The sequence below is a fragment of the Sus scrofa genome, chromosome 8 (assembly GCF_054392235.1).
Source record: "Sus scrofa isolate SSC_HxYL_T2T_F1_AM1 chromosome 8, Sscrofa_HxYL_maternal_Yorkshire_Landrace_v2.0, whole genome shotgun sequence".
Classification (NCBI taxonomy): Eukaryota; Metazoa; Chordata; class Mammalia; order Artiodactyla; family Suidae; genus Sus; species Sus scrofa.
In genome coordinates, this window is record NC_139390.1 from 141807857 (window position 1) to 141821466 (window position 13610).

General features: G+C 45.9%; 1 protein-coding gene across 14 annotated transcripts in view; it reads left to right on the top strand.

The window, feature by feature from the left end:
* LIN54 (lin-54 DREAM MuvB core complex component) overlaps window positions 1-13610 on the top strand; it is a 67341-nt gene that overhangs the window by 50241 nt on the left and 3490 nt on the right. For all 14 annotated transcript variants that reach the window (XM_021101861.2, XM_021101866.2, XM_021101867.2 and 11 more), the window contains 7 exons: window positions 4270-4343; window positions 5084-5281; window positions 6439-6530; window positions 7278-7349; window positions 8145-8247; window positions 8376-8513; window positions 11865-12067. In XM_021101861.2, the coding sequence (XP_020957520.1) occupies window positions 4270-4343; window positions 5084-5281; window positions 6439-6530; window positions 7278-7349; window positions 8145-8247; window positions 8376-8513; window positions 11865-12067 (880 nt within the window). The remainder of the gene's footprint in view (window positions 1-4269; window positions 4344-5083; window positions 5282-6438; window positions 6531-7277; window positions 7350-8144; window positions 8248-8375; window positions 8514-11864; window positions 12068-13610) is intronic.

Consider the following 13610-nt stretch of genomic DNA (forward strand, 5'->3'; position numbering starts at 1 on the left):
AGGATAAGGACAGTTTATATGTGGGGCCTAATTGTTTTCCTTGGAAGACCACTGCATATTCCATCAATGTCAGAATGACAGGGCAGGTGAATGACTTATTGTTTGCTGTATGTAAATAGACTGATTAAAGACCATTTGTTTGCTCCGTCATTTTATGAAGGGATCAGAGTGTTGGCCCTCTCTGTTGCTGATAGCTAGTTCATCCAAGGAAAGTGAAAGAAAAACCTATTTTTTAAACTACCAGTAGGAGAAAATGGAGGATACATGAGGGAAACTATTTTAGTGTGTAGTCTTATTAAAATTAGACATATCAAGTAGTTATATTTCCTAATCTCTCTTTAAATTGACTTTGGAAAAAAAATCTTTTATTATAGTGTTCTTTATGAGAAGAAAAATGGAACTTGCCTATTGCTAAAGGAGTCAGGTTTATATTCTTTCATTACTTGGAGTACTAAGTGCTAAAAGTTCCGTTTACTTCGACATCATAAAGATAGAAAGTAGTCATTGGATGTCGTTGGTTATATTTTGTGTTTGTATATACACAATATGCGAGTGTCCATTTCCAGTATAATATTAACCCTAATTTACTCATTATCAAGAATAAGCTTTCGGATGAGCAGGAAAGGAAGCCGGAGATGCAGGAAGAGGGGGGAGGCCTGGACGTTTCGTAATTCCAGTGTGTTTAACTGGTGCCTCTCTCCCCAGTCTCCCGTCTGCCCTTCTGCTTCCCTCCGCCCCTCTGTTCTCTTGATCCTTCCCTGCTTTCCGCTTCCCTGCCGCTCCCTTCTTTGCCCTCCCCTCTGTCCCTCTCTGCTCTCCCTCGGTTTCTCTGGCTCCTGCCCACCTGCGCAGATGCACATACCACTTGGGCTATTTCCTTATACTCACCCATAGTTTTCTCTTTTTGTCTTTCTCTCGTATCCCATGAAAGGTCTGGGGATATGTAAAATATTATTTCCTAGGAATAACCAGTTAGGTTTATAGTTTTCGTTAGAGATAAGCGAAAGAGTTGCTCTAGTTCATCAAAAGTATTATTTGTCTTTCTAAGGGCTTAATTCCCAGTGAGGGATTTACTTAAATACCAAAGGGAATTGGGCTCATCTTGAACCCTTTCCCATCACCAGAGCTGTACAAACACCCGCATTCAAAGGCTCCGCCATGCTCATTGCTGGCGTGAAGGCACATGGCACAGTGGAAGGACCCAGAAGATTGCTTGAGTACCCTCTTTAGAATATCATCTGTAACCCTGGTGAGGGAAAAACCTCAGTTTAAGAAATTAAAAACCCTCACACCCTAGCAGGTATGGTTTCTCAAGTTTGGAAGGAGACAGTTGTAAAAGGATTGTTCAGAATGCCTGTTAAAGACCCAGAGTTAAAGATCACTCCGGCCTCCTGGGAAACCGCAGTGGTGGGAATGGGGTGCCTGCGAGCGGGGGAGGCCGGGTCTGGGCGGTTGACTCGGGCTGTCATCTCGGTGCGGCCCCTCCTCCACGTACTGTTCTTTCCTCACCACCGTCTTCTGTTTTCTCCATTCCCTCGATTTCACTTCAAACTGAGCGTGCAGATGCCAAGCTAATGAAAACCTAGAGTTCACGGGTTTTCTTGCTGGGTGTGTGTGCTCGCGCACTGCTGTACACGCGTGGGGACACCTCCTCCCCTTTCCTTATCCACATGAGGATCAGCCGAGTCTCCCGGGGGCTGTGAGTCAGGGCAGGCCGCACACGCCGTGCCTGTCACTTCGCAGACCTCCAGGAAGACCCCCGATTTCTCTGGCTGTGCGCTTAGCTCAGAATCCCTGCTCCTGCGTTCGTGGCCCAATGACCAGCATCTCCTCGTCAAGGAGCAAGCGGTGTAGGAGCCCCCTCTTCCGTGTCCTGAGTAGGAATTCAGGCTTTTATTCCTTTTAATTCCTTGTATTATTGCTGAGACCCGTCTCCAGTGGTTAGAGTCAAAACAGAACAGGAAACAGTTTCAAATCGGCTCTCAGGTGTCGCTGCTTATGGTTACACGCAGAGTTGCTTTGTATAGCAGCTTCGTTGAGGGACGGTCCATTTCTACCACCCTTGTTAAACTCGGCACAGATCAGGTGCTCTTTCTGGAGGTCTCCCAGCTTCCCCTCCCTTCTGGCCGGTCACCGCGCGGCAGGGGCCTGCGTCCTCTTAGGTCCGAGCACTCTCTCTGGGCTGTTCTCCCAGGGCTCTCAACTTTTTGTCTTTAGCCATCAACCCTCCTTTCCCCACTGAGAGTAAAAACCTCTGTTAACAGCTTTTCTCTCCAAGGAAGTCTGTTCTCTTTCTTTGATTGTTCAGAGCAGTTTGTTTGTTCCAGTGTTCAGAGCAGTTTAGTTCCCACCCATTATCTCAGTCTTTCTCTTTGAGAGCAGGCTCTAGGCCTTTTGCATAAATCAGATCCAGGGGGCTGTCCTTTGTGTCTTCTTAAATCCCTCCTTGGGCGTGCGGGACTGGCAGGCAGAAGGCAGTATTAGAAGTCCTACTTCTTTTGATCCAGACATACAGGTCTAGTGCCAGCTTCTGTCCTGAATTGCATCATAGCATTTCTCCTTGTCAGGCTTCATCTTCCTTTCAAATCAGCTCATCCTTGGATTTTCAGTTCTAATAGCCGTCACTTTGCCATTCACTTGAAAGCACCACGACCACTGACTCTCTTCCCTTGTGCCTACAGTTCCTGCCCTCCAGTCACCCAGGTGGCGATTCCTGTCCCTTTTCCCTCCACTGTGTCTCTGGCAGCCGTTCTCTCCTTTTCACCTCCGGGACTGTCACCCTTGATGGGACCGCGTGTTTGGTGCTCTGCTAAACTTCCTGCCCCTCCCTTCTGTTTCATGCACGACTGCCACACCGTTTCTTCTTGTCCAGTCCAGTGATGGTGCTGTACTTCACAGTCCTCAGAGACGTCTCATTGCCCACCGAGTTAAAAATACAGATGAACTATACAGACGTCTACCCTGACGTTCAAGGTCAAAACGGCCGCACTCTGCCTTTTCCCTTTGCTCGCCTACTGCAGCCCTAGGTCTGTTCCCAGCATCGTGTGACATGCCTTGCTACTTCCCAGTATCAAGCCTCCACTCCTCACGCTCTGCCTCCGCGTGGACTGCCCTCCTCCAGGCTGGGTGCCCGCTGTGCAGCCTGGCCAGTGGTCAGGACTCAGCTCAGACCCTCTCCTCCAGGCAGCTTCCGTATTCCCATCCCTGCCAGCTGGATGTGTGTTCTGTCTCCTTTGGCGTTCCATGGCACTTTCTCCGGGTCTTTTAGCAGTATGCATTTTATTGAGGTACCTGTCTAATCTGCTCTACGTAACGTCATCGGGTTGAGCAGGTGTCTTGTACTTTAGTTTCCCTGGAACACTGTCCACAGTGCCACTTATACAGCAGCAATGGTTGTCATAGCAACAGCAGTCACAATAATGGCAGCTAACATTTACTGAGCACTTACTATTTGCTGAGCACTGTTGTAATAAATTTTCATGGATTAACATATTTAACCCCGTTACCCTGTAAGGGAGATACCGTGCCCATATTGCAGACAGGGGTGTGGGCAGAGAGAGCTTAAGTAGTTAGCGGCAGAGTTGGGATGTGAAGCTCCAGGGTCTTAGGACTCTCGGGAGGCCATCCTCAGCTTCCTGCTCTGCTGCCTGTTCCTGGTGCTCTGTAAACGGTGAAATCATACACGAATGGGACTTCCTCTAGCATGAATGTAAACACAGAATGAGAAATAGTATTGAACAGGAGTTCCCATGGCGGCTCGGTGGGTTCGGATCTCGACCAGTGTCCCGGGCCTTGCTCAGTGGGTTAGGGATCCAGCGTTGCTGTGCTGTGGTGTAGGCCGGCAGCTGCCGCTCTCATTTGACCCCTGGTCTCGGAACCTTCATGTGCCACGCGTGTGGCCCTAAAAAAAAGCAAAAAAGCAAAATAGTGCTGAACGGCATAGTTACCCACGCTCCCAAATGGCAGTTTTATGTATGCATCATTTCACCTGCCTGGATTTAGTAGTGGGTGTATCAAGCATCTGAATACAGGCGGAAGTCTCCTCAGTAGATGTTGTGAACCACAGACATTCCTCCATAAAGTGGATGAACTTAAATGTAAGTTCCCTGGAGGATGGGTTGAAGAATTTTGAAGGTATGTCTTGATGAAGGATTCCTCCGAGCAGGAAACCGGTGGGATTCTTTAAGCCTGTTGGGAGGGAACGAAGTATCTTAATGTTTTGTCACCGTTTCCGGTCAATAAGCTGTCCCTTTCCTCCCCTTTCCGAAGCAAAGCCCGTGGGGGTGAGCGCCACCCCGGTGCGGATGTCCGTCCCCCTTGTCTCGGCGCAGGCGGTCAAGCAGGTGAGTGTCCCGCGCCTTCCCCGTCTCTCCCCGGCGGGCGCCTCTCGGCTTTGAAGATGGGAAGTTAGGCTTTGACACCATTGTTATTTTAAAGACTGTTAAATAACACGTTCTTTCACGGGCTGTGCTGCCGAAGATGTAGAGAATTAGACGCGCCCCCGCTGCTCGCAGACGCGGGTCCTGGAGGTTGCCGCTGCCGCGGGCCTTGCGCCTGCGCAGGCCGGCGCTCCCGCCCGGGGAGGAGCGGGGCGGGGGGGGGGGGGGGGGCGGAGCTGCGGGGCTCGTGCCTCCGAGGACGAGTGTGCGGTGCGAATTCCCCGGCTTGTCTCTAATTTTCAGCTCTCGCTTCACCCGGTCTTTTCACACGCCTTTTCTTCCGGCTAAAAGTAATGAACCCTGCGTGTGTTTTTCAACATCTCCGTGTAAATAAATAAGTATCCAGAGACGCCCCCCCCATAAGAGATTTGTGTTTTTATTTTTATGGACGTGTAGTTCATGCGCAGTACTACGTACGTCGCGGGCGTACCGCAGAGTGCTGCACAGCTTTAAAGGTCGTAGTCCATGCGCAGTTACTGGAAGATACTGGCCATGTTCCCTGTGGTTGTGCAGCACACCCTTGCAGCTTCTTTTACACCCACTAGTTTGTACCTCTTCATGCCCTAAGTTTAAGAGATTTATCCTGAATGGAGAAGCTGTAAATTTTACTTTTATAATCATTGATATACTTCCTTTCTTTTTAGGTTGTTCCCAAACCGATCAATCCAACTTCCCAAATAGTTACCACCAGCCAGCCACAGCAGCGGCTCATCATGCCTGCTACCCCACTGCCACAAATCCAGCCAAACCTCACTAACCTGCCACCAGGTACTGTGCTGGCACCGGCTCCGGGAACAGGGAATGTGGGCTATGCAGTGCTTCCAGCTCAGTACGTGACTCAGGTATGGGCAAAAAATGAAGTCCTTGCATTTCAAAAAGATTAACTGGGGCTAAGACGTCCAGCACCATCTCATTCTGAAACTGCTCACAGACGTCTAGCTCAGTGTTGGAATGGCTCTTTCTAAAACCTTGAAGTGTTCATGAAAACTCGTGAGTTTATTTTTGTATATCTCTAGCATTTAGAAATATACAGCACAAGTCACGCGTGCAAGTCAGGCAGTGCGGAGCTGAGAACAGTGTGGTACCAGGGCAAGGCCAGGTAGATAGAAGAGAAAGGAGCTTGAGTTAAGATCAGCAAAGTCCCCATGAATGTGGAAAGGACTGTGCCTGTCATGAAACTCTTCCTCCCTGTGACCGTGATGCCACTGCCTCGCTCTCGCTCTCGTAAGACAGACCGTGAGATGCGTTTCCAGGTGGTGATTTCATACCTTTAGTGATCTGTCCCGATCTGGTCGTTTTTAGATGCGTCTGGTCATTCCACGTATTGCCAGTTGGCTGGCTTAGGTTAGGAGAGCTGCTTTCTCGGAAGCAGACAGAAGGTTTCTTTTTCATTTAAGGAGCAGATTAGCACCGTGTTCTAAACTGCTGAGTTGATCCACTCAGATGCTATCGAAGCCTTTCTGTGTACTTCAGTGAAACGTACCTTGGAGTATGTTATGTGGATATTGATCCGAAGAATTAATACTCAGTATTTTTATCTTTAGAACCTCTTTTCTTATGTTTAGACATCAATGTAAAACAGAAAAATATGACATATGTAACTTCTCATGCTCTATAACTTGTGATGAACGATCAGTATAGTACCTGTTTAATTTACAAGTAGAGACACTGCATTTTTCTAGCCAGTTCAAGTTATTACAGTACTTTCAGGACATTCCTCTAGAATTTCCTAATTCTGATCTCCTTACTCCTCTGTGAAAGAATTCCTTATATTTGTACCATGCACTACTTTAAAATGTTCACATTGCTTTCACCTCTGGTATTAGTGTTGGGTCTTTAGAAGAACTGCATGAGATAGCGCGTGTATTTGTATGAAATTCTCCATTCTGTTTTTCCAGTTTTAGTAGGTGAATTTGTGCTTCTTATTGACCCTTGTATCTAGGAGTGGAGAACTGTCCATTTTTATAAATATGAACTAAATTACTTGCTTTATATGTAGCTGCAGCAGTCTTCGTACGTGTCCATAGCAAGCAGCTCTAACTTTACTGGGACACCTGCTATCCAGAGCCAGGCAAGGCTTCCGTTCAATGGGTGAGTCATTTGCGTAGATACAAGTTAAGTTGTTGGATGAGGTTCAATGCAGCATCAAATATATATTTCAGAATACATGTATTTGATTTTTTTCCCTTAAAACCATGTGCGCATGCCTCTGCAGTACTTTTTATTTTGAAATTACTTTAAACAGAAAAGTTACAGGAATAGTCAAAGAACTCCCAAGTTATCTTTTACTCAGATTCACAGATTCTGCCCCAGTTGTGTGGTTATTTTTTCTCTCTGCCTCTTTTCTCTATCTCACCCTGAATGTGTTATAAAAATGATATTAACTCCTATTAAGATTGTCGTCAGGTCCTTGCTTGTTCATCTGTTCATTGCTACCCTTGCAGTCCTGGTTGAGAAGCAGTGCTTGGTTAAGTACACGGAGCCAGTCTGCCCTCTTTTCTCCTCAATTCCAACCTCACAGGCCCTTTTCTCCTTACTTCCTTGTACCAGCGAATCTCAGAAGCGTTTAGGAGATTTCAGCTTTAGTTTCTCAGAAGGAGGAGTGTTCTTGAGAAGCTATTGATAACTTTTCTTTTTTAAAATCCTTATCTCTGCCTTTTTTTTCATGTTACAGCTTGCTTTTGAACTTAATGTAAATGAAACAAATAGCAAGCTTTTCTTAGATGTATTTGTCAAAGCTTTATTTCAGGGAGGAATTTACAGACTGGATACTTTTCTAATTTTAAGGAATACCTTTAACTGATTAAAATGTGTATCTTTTTTTGTGTGTGTGTGTAGCATAATCCCATCAGAGTCTGCCAGTCGGCCCAGAAAGCCCTGTAATTGTACAAAGTCGCTGTGTTTGAAATTGTAAGTCTTTTTGCTCCTGTTTCCTCATTTGATAGAACTGAAAAAGCTTTTAAAAATAAATGAAGTTAACTAAATGTTCTCAGCAGACCAGTTTCCTAAGTCTAAAGTAAATGAACATACCATTAAATGTTTGAGCACATATGACAAAGTAAAACTACTCTTTCAGTGAAATTCAGGAAAAAGGAAGTAATTCTAGAGTCTTTATGCCAGAGGAGGTGGAGGGTTAGGGTTATAGCAGCACGAGACAGCTGTGGTCTCTGGCCTTCCGAATGAATTTGATCTTTTTTCTGACCTTCATATTTGTCTCCTAAATGAGGTGATATTCTGTGTAGTTTTTAAAATTGTTGATTAATTTGCTTGCTAGTACAGCCGTAAGAGATTCGACAGGAAGCAGTTAGTTGAGAGCAGTGGTCTTAGGCGGATTTAGAATCCAGAGACCTGACCGTCATTCAGGAGAGCAGGTTCTGTGAACAGGGTAAAGCCCATGTTTTCTCTTTTTCATGATTTTAAATAACTTACTTTTGGAACATATAAAATCACATAGCTCTTGGGTTGACAGCTGTTACTACTGGAACTCAGTTTCTAAATCAAAATTCTAGGAGTTGGAAACTTTAATTTCGAGCCTTGTCATATGGTTGACAGTCAGGATATGTTGTTAACTCTTTAAGTAGCGGCTCTGGGTACATTTCTGAAATACTTTACTGCATATATAACGCTATTCTATAAGATAATTTCTCATTTTGTTTCTTTTAACAGTGGCTTTTTTTATGACTTACACTGATTTTTATATTCCAGGTATTGTGACTGTTTTGCAAATGGTGAATTTTGCAACAACTGCAATTGTACTAATTGTTATAATAACTTGGAACATGAAAATGAAAGGCAAAAAGCAATAAAGGTGATTATTTTTTATTTCACTTGTTTCTTGTTGAACTCAACTATTTTCCAGAGAAAATTCCCTCTGCAGAGTGTCCGTTTCATCTGCTGTGATTTTAACGTCACTTGATGTTTGTTCTGTTTCGATAGGCATGTCTTGACAGAAATCCAGAAGCTTTTAAGCCTAAGATAGGGAAAGGGAAGGAGGGAGAGTCGGATCGACGGCACAGCAAAGGATGCAACTGCAAACGATCCGGGTGTCTTAAAAACTACTGTGAGTGCTATGAGGTGAGATGTGTTTTCTTTTGAAAGTAGCTTTAGGAGGGGCAAGCGAACAAAATGTACTTGAGAATGGGCAGTTCCTTTGCTGCTGCAGTTTGAAAATAGGTCACGTCAGCCCACAGGCCCTAATTTGAGGAGGACCTACCTTCTGGCCTCCCAGGCAGGGCTTCGGATGACCAGTACCTCTCATTACGGCTTGGAGTCTCATTAGCTGATGTGCCGGCTCATAACTTCTTGGCCATTTTACCTGCAAGCTTGCAAATCACAGCACCAGTTTACTGATTTTCGTAAAAATAACATTAAAGTGGATTGGAAGCTCTATAGCAGTGGTTCTCCACTGAGGGTATTACTGCCTAGTCTCTCCGCCACCGGCTTTTGGGAACTATGTAGGGATAACCGAACAGCCCGCATTCCAAGGTGCGGTCCTGAAAGCATAGGCTTACGTCGTGCCAGGTGCCAGTAGTGCCCTGTGGAAGAACACTGCTTTGCAGAAAAGGAAATTAAGTTAAGAAGTTTGCTTTGGGAGCATAAAATAGGTCAGGAGGAATATGTAATTGCTGAATGGGGTTTATTGGTTCCTTGTGAAGTGATTGCATCCATATTTTACTGTTTCACTACCCCGTTGAACTGGCTGTTTTTATTTATGGGTCAGGCCTCTTTTCTGGAAAACGTATACGGAAACTCTGCTTTGACAGATGCTTTGTAAATTATCGGCTTTTTGTTTCAGACAGAGTTCTACATACAGTTTATTATTTTTATTTTCAAAGCTGAAATAAAATAAGCTAGCCCAAGATTAATCCCAGGCTACTGTAATTGGTTTTTTGGTGTGCCCGAAACTCTTTACTGACAGGCATTTGGGTTGAGTCATTCCTACAGTTGGCTCTTCTCAGGTATTCTGTTTTTTCATTCTTTCGAATTGAATTTCCTATGCAGAGGGAAACCTTACTTTTTGTTTTGGCGGAAGGCCTGGCCTTTCACGTGGTAATGTGATGCCGGCAGGGACGGCACTCCTCCTTGGCCAGCTTCGCTCAGCTTCAGCAGCGGTCCCTGCCGTTCGGTGTCCCCGGCCCCACACAAGTGTGTCTAGTGAAGATTTTATGTGCTGATTTCTCTCTGTCGTGAATTTATAATTTATGTATTTCAGAGGCGAAATATTCCTCTCAAGAAATATAGTAAATAACATTTTGTTAGTCCTGAAGTCAGTACAAGTGAAAATTGCATCTAAGGAAGGTTATTCTCTCTCTCCTTTGGCTGATGGAAGTTCCCAGGGTGGGGGTCGAATTGGAGCTCCAGCTGCCGGCCTACCCCACAGCCACAGCAACGCCAGATCCGAGCCTCGACTGTGACCTACACCCACAGCTCACGGCAACGCCAGATCCTTAACCCACTGAGCGAGGCCAGGGGTCAAACCTGCAACCTAGTGGTTCCCAGTCGGATTCGTTTCCGCTGCACCACGGCGCGAACTCCAATGCCTTAGATTTCTAATTTTTCCCTCCCAAGTTCCTATTAGACATTATTACTACTTAAAATTCTTGAAATGTAACCCAAATTACCATTATTGGTATATCTTAACTGCCCCCCCCAAAGTGAGGGATTTTTATCTCTTTGCCATTAGATACTTATTCAGTCAGTTGGATTCCCAGGCTGGCCCATAGTAACCCCTTTAATTCAAAAGGTATATCCTTTTTATTTTTTCTTCCCATTCTTGGTAAATGGAAGTTATTAGTGTTTGTGAAGAAGGAGCAGGGTGAGTGTATTCATGACGTGGTCTGTTTACCTTGCTAGATGCCGAGGAGAGAAAGGACAACAGGTTTATTAATTTATTTAAACTGACGTGGGTTCACTGAAGAAGATGCAGTGGACAAAAGATACTAAAATTTACTAGGCATCCGGGAAATGTAAATTAAAGAACAAGGAGATCTCACTTTACCTCGTCTCCTGTTCAGATTGGTAAATATTAAAAAGAGCTGTCCTATCTACTGTTGGAGGAATGTGAGAAGGGCTTCCTGTATACACTGCTAAGAAGATTAAGGTGTTATGTAGCCTTTGGAAAAACAATCTGGCTGCATCTATTAAAATGAAAATACAGGCATCCTTTGGAGAGTGAGCCCTGTTCTGGAAATTGAGCTCATGCAAATAAAAGCATGATGTATTCAGGAGATCATTTTATGCATTATTGTGGAACTCAAGAACTGGCAACAAGATAAAGAGCCCTCCTCCATGCCCACGTAAACGCCATAGCAAGGATTAATACCCAGTTAGGAGGAGAGTGAATTCAGCCTCTGCCGGATGGCATTTGGAGGGAGGGCTTCCATGGAGCGCAGTGTGAGAAGAGGCGGATGCAGAGAAGTGGGTATGAGAGGATGTGTGGCAAATAGAGAGAGACGTCTCTGCCCGGGAGTTAATATGCATATGTGCACAAGGTCTTTGCTTTTCAGAACATGCATGTAGTTGACGTGTTTTTACATGAAGGGACACACTAGTTTAATATGAACTAGCGAAGGGTTTGGGGAATCTGCAGAGGTGATTTTAAGGAGGGGGAGATAAGAAAAACAGTATCTGTGACATCCCTTTAATGGGATGCTGTGTGTGTGTGTTTGCATATGTAGGAGGTCACCAACCTGTTAGTAGTGATTTGATTGAGGTGGCTGGATTCTGGATGACTTAGTTTTTTTTTTTTTTTGTCTTTTTGCTATTTCTTTGGGGCTGCTCCCGCAGCATATGGAGGTTCCCAGGCTAGGGGTCGAATTGGAGCTGTAGCCACTGGCCTACGCCAGAGCCACAGCAACACGGGATCCGAGCCGCATCTGCAGCCTACACCACAGCTCACGGCAACGCCGGATCGTTAACCCACTGAGCAAGGCCAGGGACCGAACCCACAACCTCATGGTTCCCAGTCGGATTCGTTAACCACTGTGCCACGACGGGAACTCCTGGATGACTTAGTTTTTAGTATTGTCATGTATCACTATTTTTCGGGGGTGGGATGCTGTGCCTGCAGCATGTGGAGGTTCCCAGGCCGGGGACTGAACCCGAACCGCGGCAGTGCCAACACCAGATCCTTATCCTGCTAAGCCACAAGAGAACTCCTTCATGAATATTTTTTATACAGAACATACGTTGTTTGTGTCAGGAGGAGGAGCTTTAACGGGGGCAAAGTGACATGGAAGGCCTCAACAGCGTGTAGCCACTCTGCGAATGGCACCTGTCCGCACTCGCGCAGTTGGCCCAGTTGGTGTTCGTCAGCAAGAGATGTTTCCATTTTATCTGCTGTCAGTTGACCAGCTAACTCCATGATCTATTGACTTGATATCTTTTGGTTTTGACTTGGAAGCTTTTCTTTTGTAAATCTTTTAGGCAAAAATTATGTGTTCCTCAATATGCAAATGCATCGGCTGTAAGAATTTTGAAGAAAGCCCCGAAAGAAAGACACTGATGCACTTGGCAGATGCAGCCGAAGTAAGGGTACAGCAGCAGACAGCAGCGAAGACCAAGTTATCTTCTCAGATTTCGGACTTGCTTACCAGGCCAACGCCGGCTTTGAACAGCGGAGGAGGAAAGTAAGTCAGTGTTTTAATGTATTTCACAGCAAGATATAAATAGTCCTTTTTGGTGACATCGTGGGGGGGGCACAATTGGGTTCCTACTTTTGGTTGTTGCAGACTTGACTTTTTTTGGGGTCTTTTTGCCTTTTCTAGGGCCGAACCCTCGGCACATGGAGGTTCCCAGGCTAGGGGTGGAATCAGAACAGCAGCTGCCGGCCTCCACCACAGCCACAGCAACACCGGATAATTAACCCTCTGAGCAAGGGCAGGGATCGAACCTGCAACCTCATGGTTCCTAGTCAGATTCGTTAACCACTGTGCCACGACGGGAACTCCTGCATTTTCTATCTTTAATTACTTGTAAAGGAATTTGAAAGTTACAGAAGACCACTGTCAGATTCAGCACACAGCTCTCAAGGTGAAGTGCACAGTCATGCTGTAGCCCCTGGGCTTGCCCGACTTAATTAGATGTCTCCGTACTGAGATGAGGTGGCAGGTGCTTTGACAAACCCTAGAGAAAACCAGTTTTCCACCTCCTACTGGTTGTGTCATTGTTCCTATTTTTGCACACTGCTTCCTTCTCTTGCCTTTCCCGTGCCCTCCCGGCCCCTGCCCACCCCACTGGGGCACCTGTCACCCACCGGCATCGCCGTTCCTTGTTTCCCTAGACCGCAGCACTCGGAGGCTGAGGCGGAGGTGTGGTCTGGCGGATGTGAGTCCCGCGCTGGCCTGTGCCCTGTGGTATCTGTGACTCTGACCGTCTCTCTGGCCTCACCGCCTGTCATCTTATCCTCCATGTCACAGTGAGAACGTGGCTGTGAGGAGCCAAGCAGAGTGTGGCAGGCCCAGGGCCACCCGTTTGCTGACTTGCATTTGTATTAGAGAGTTTGTTGGAGGTTAATTTGAAGAATTACTAAGTGGAATGAGCCTTGCAAATGGTATTGTATTTAAAATGCCCAAGTTGAAATCAGATCCTATTTATTAAAGTAAGGCTTTTGTACCAAATATTTCAAATATTAGTTCCAAAGAACTCTTACAACTCCGAGTTCCCATTGTAGCTCAGTGGTTAACAAATCCGACTGGGAACCATGAGGTTGTGGGTTCGATCCCTGGCCTTGCTCAGTGGGTTAAGGATCCAGCATTGCCGTGAGCTGTGGTGTAGGTCAAAGACGCGGCTCCGATCTGGCGTTGCTGTGACTGTGGTGTAGGCCGGTGGCTATAGCTCCTATTTGACCCCTAGCCTGGGCACCTCCATATGCCGCAAGAGCGGCCCTAGAAAAGACAAAAAGACAAAAATAAATAAATAAACAAAAAAGAACCCTTATAACTGGCATATCCTCCGCACAAGTCTCTTGACTGAGTGAAGTGGAGATGGCCTGACACTGCAGTGAGGGGTGAGAAGGGTCCCTGCTGGTCGTCTGCTCGCAGCGAGCCTCGGATTAGCTCGTCTCATCTCCATGTGGAGAAGAAAGTGCTGCACTGAGAAGTTTCACCTGTGGAACGCGGCTATGATGTTACCAAGTGTGAAAGGACACAAAGTCATACACTGTAGTCAAAA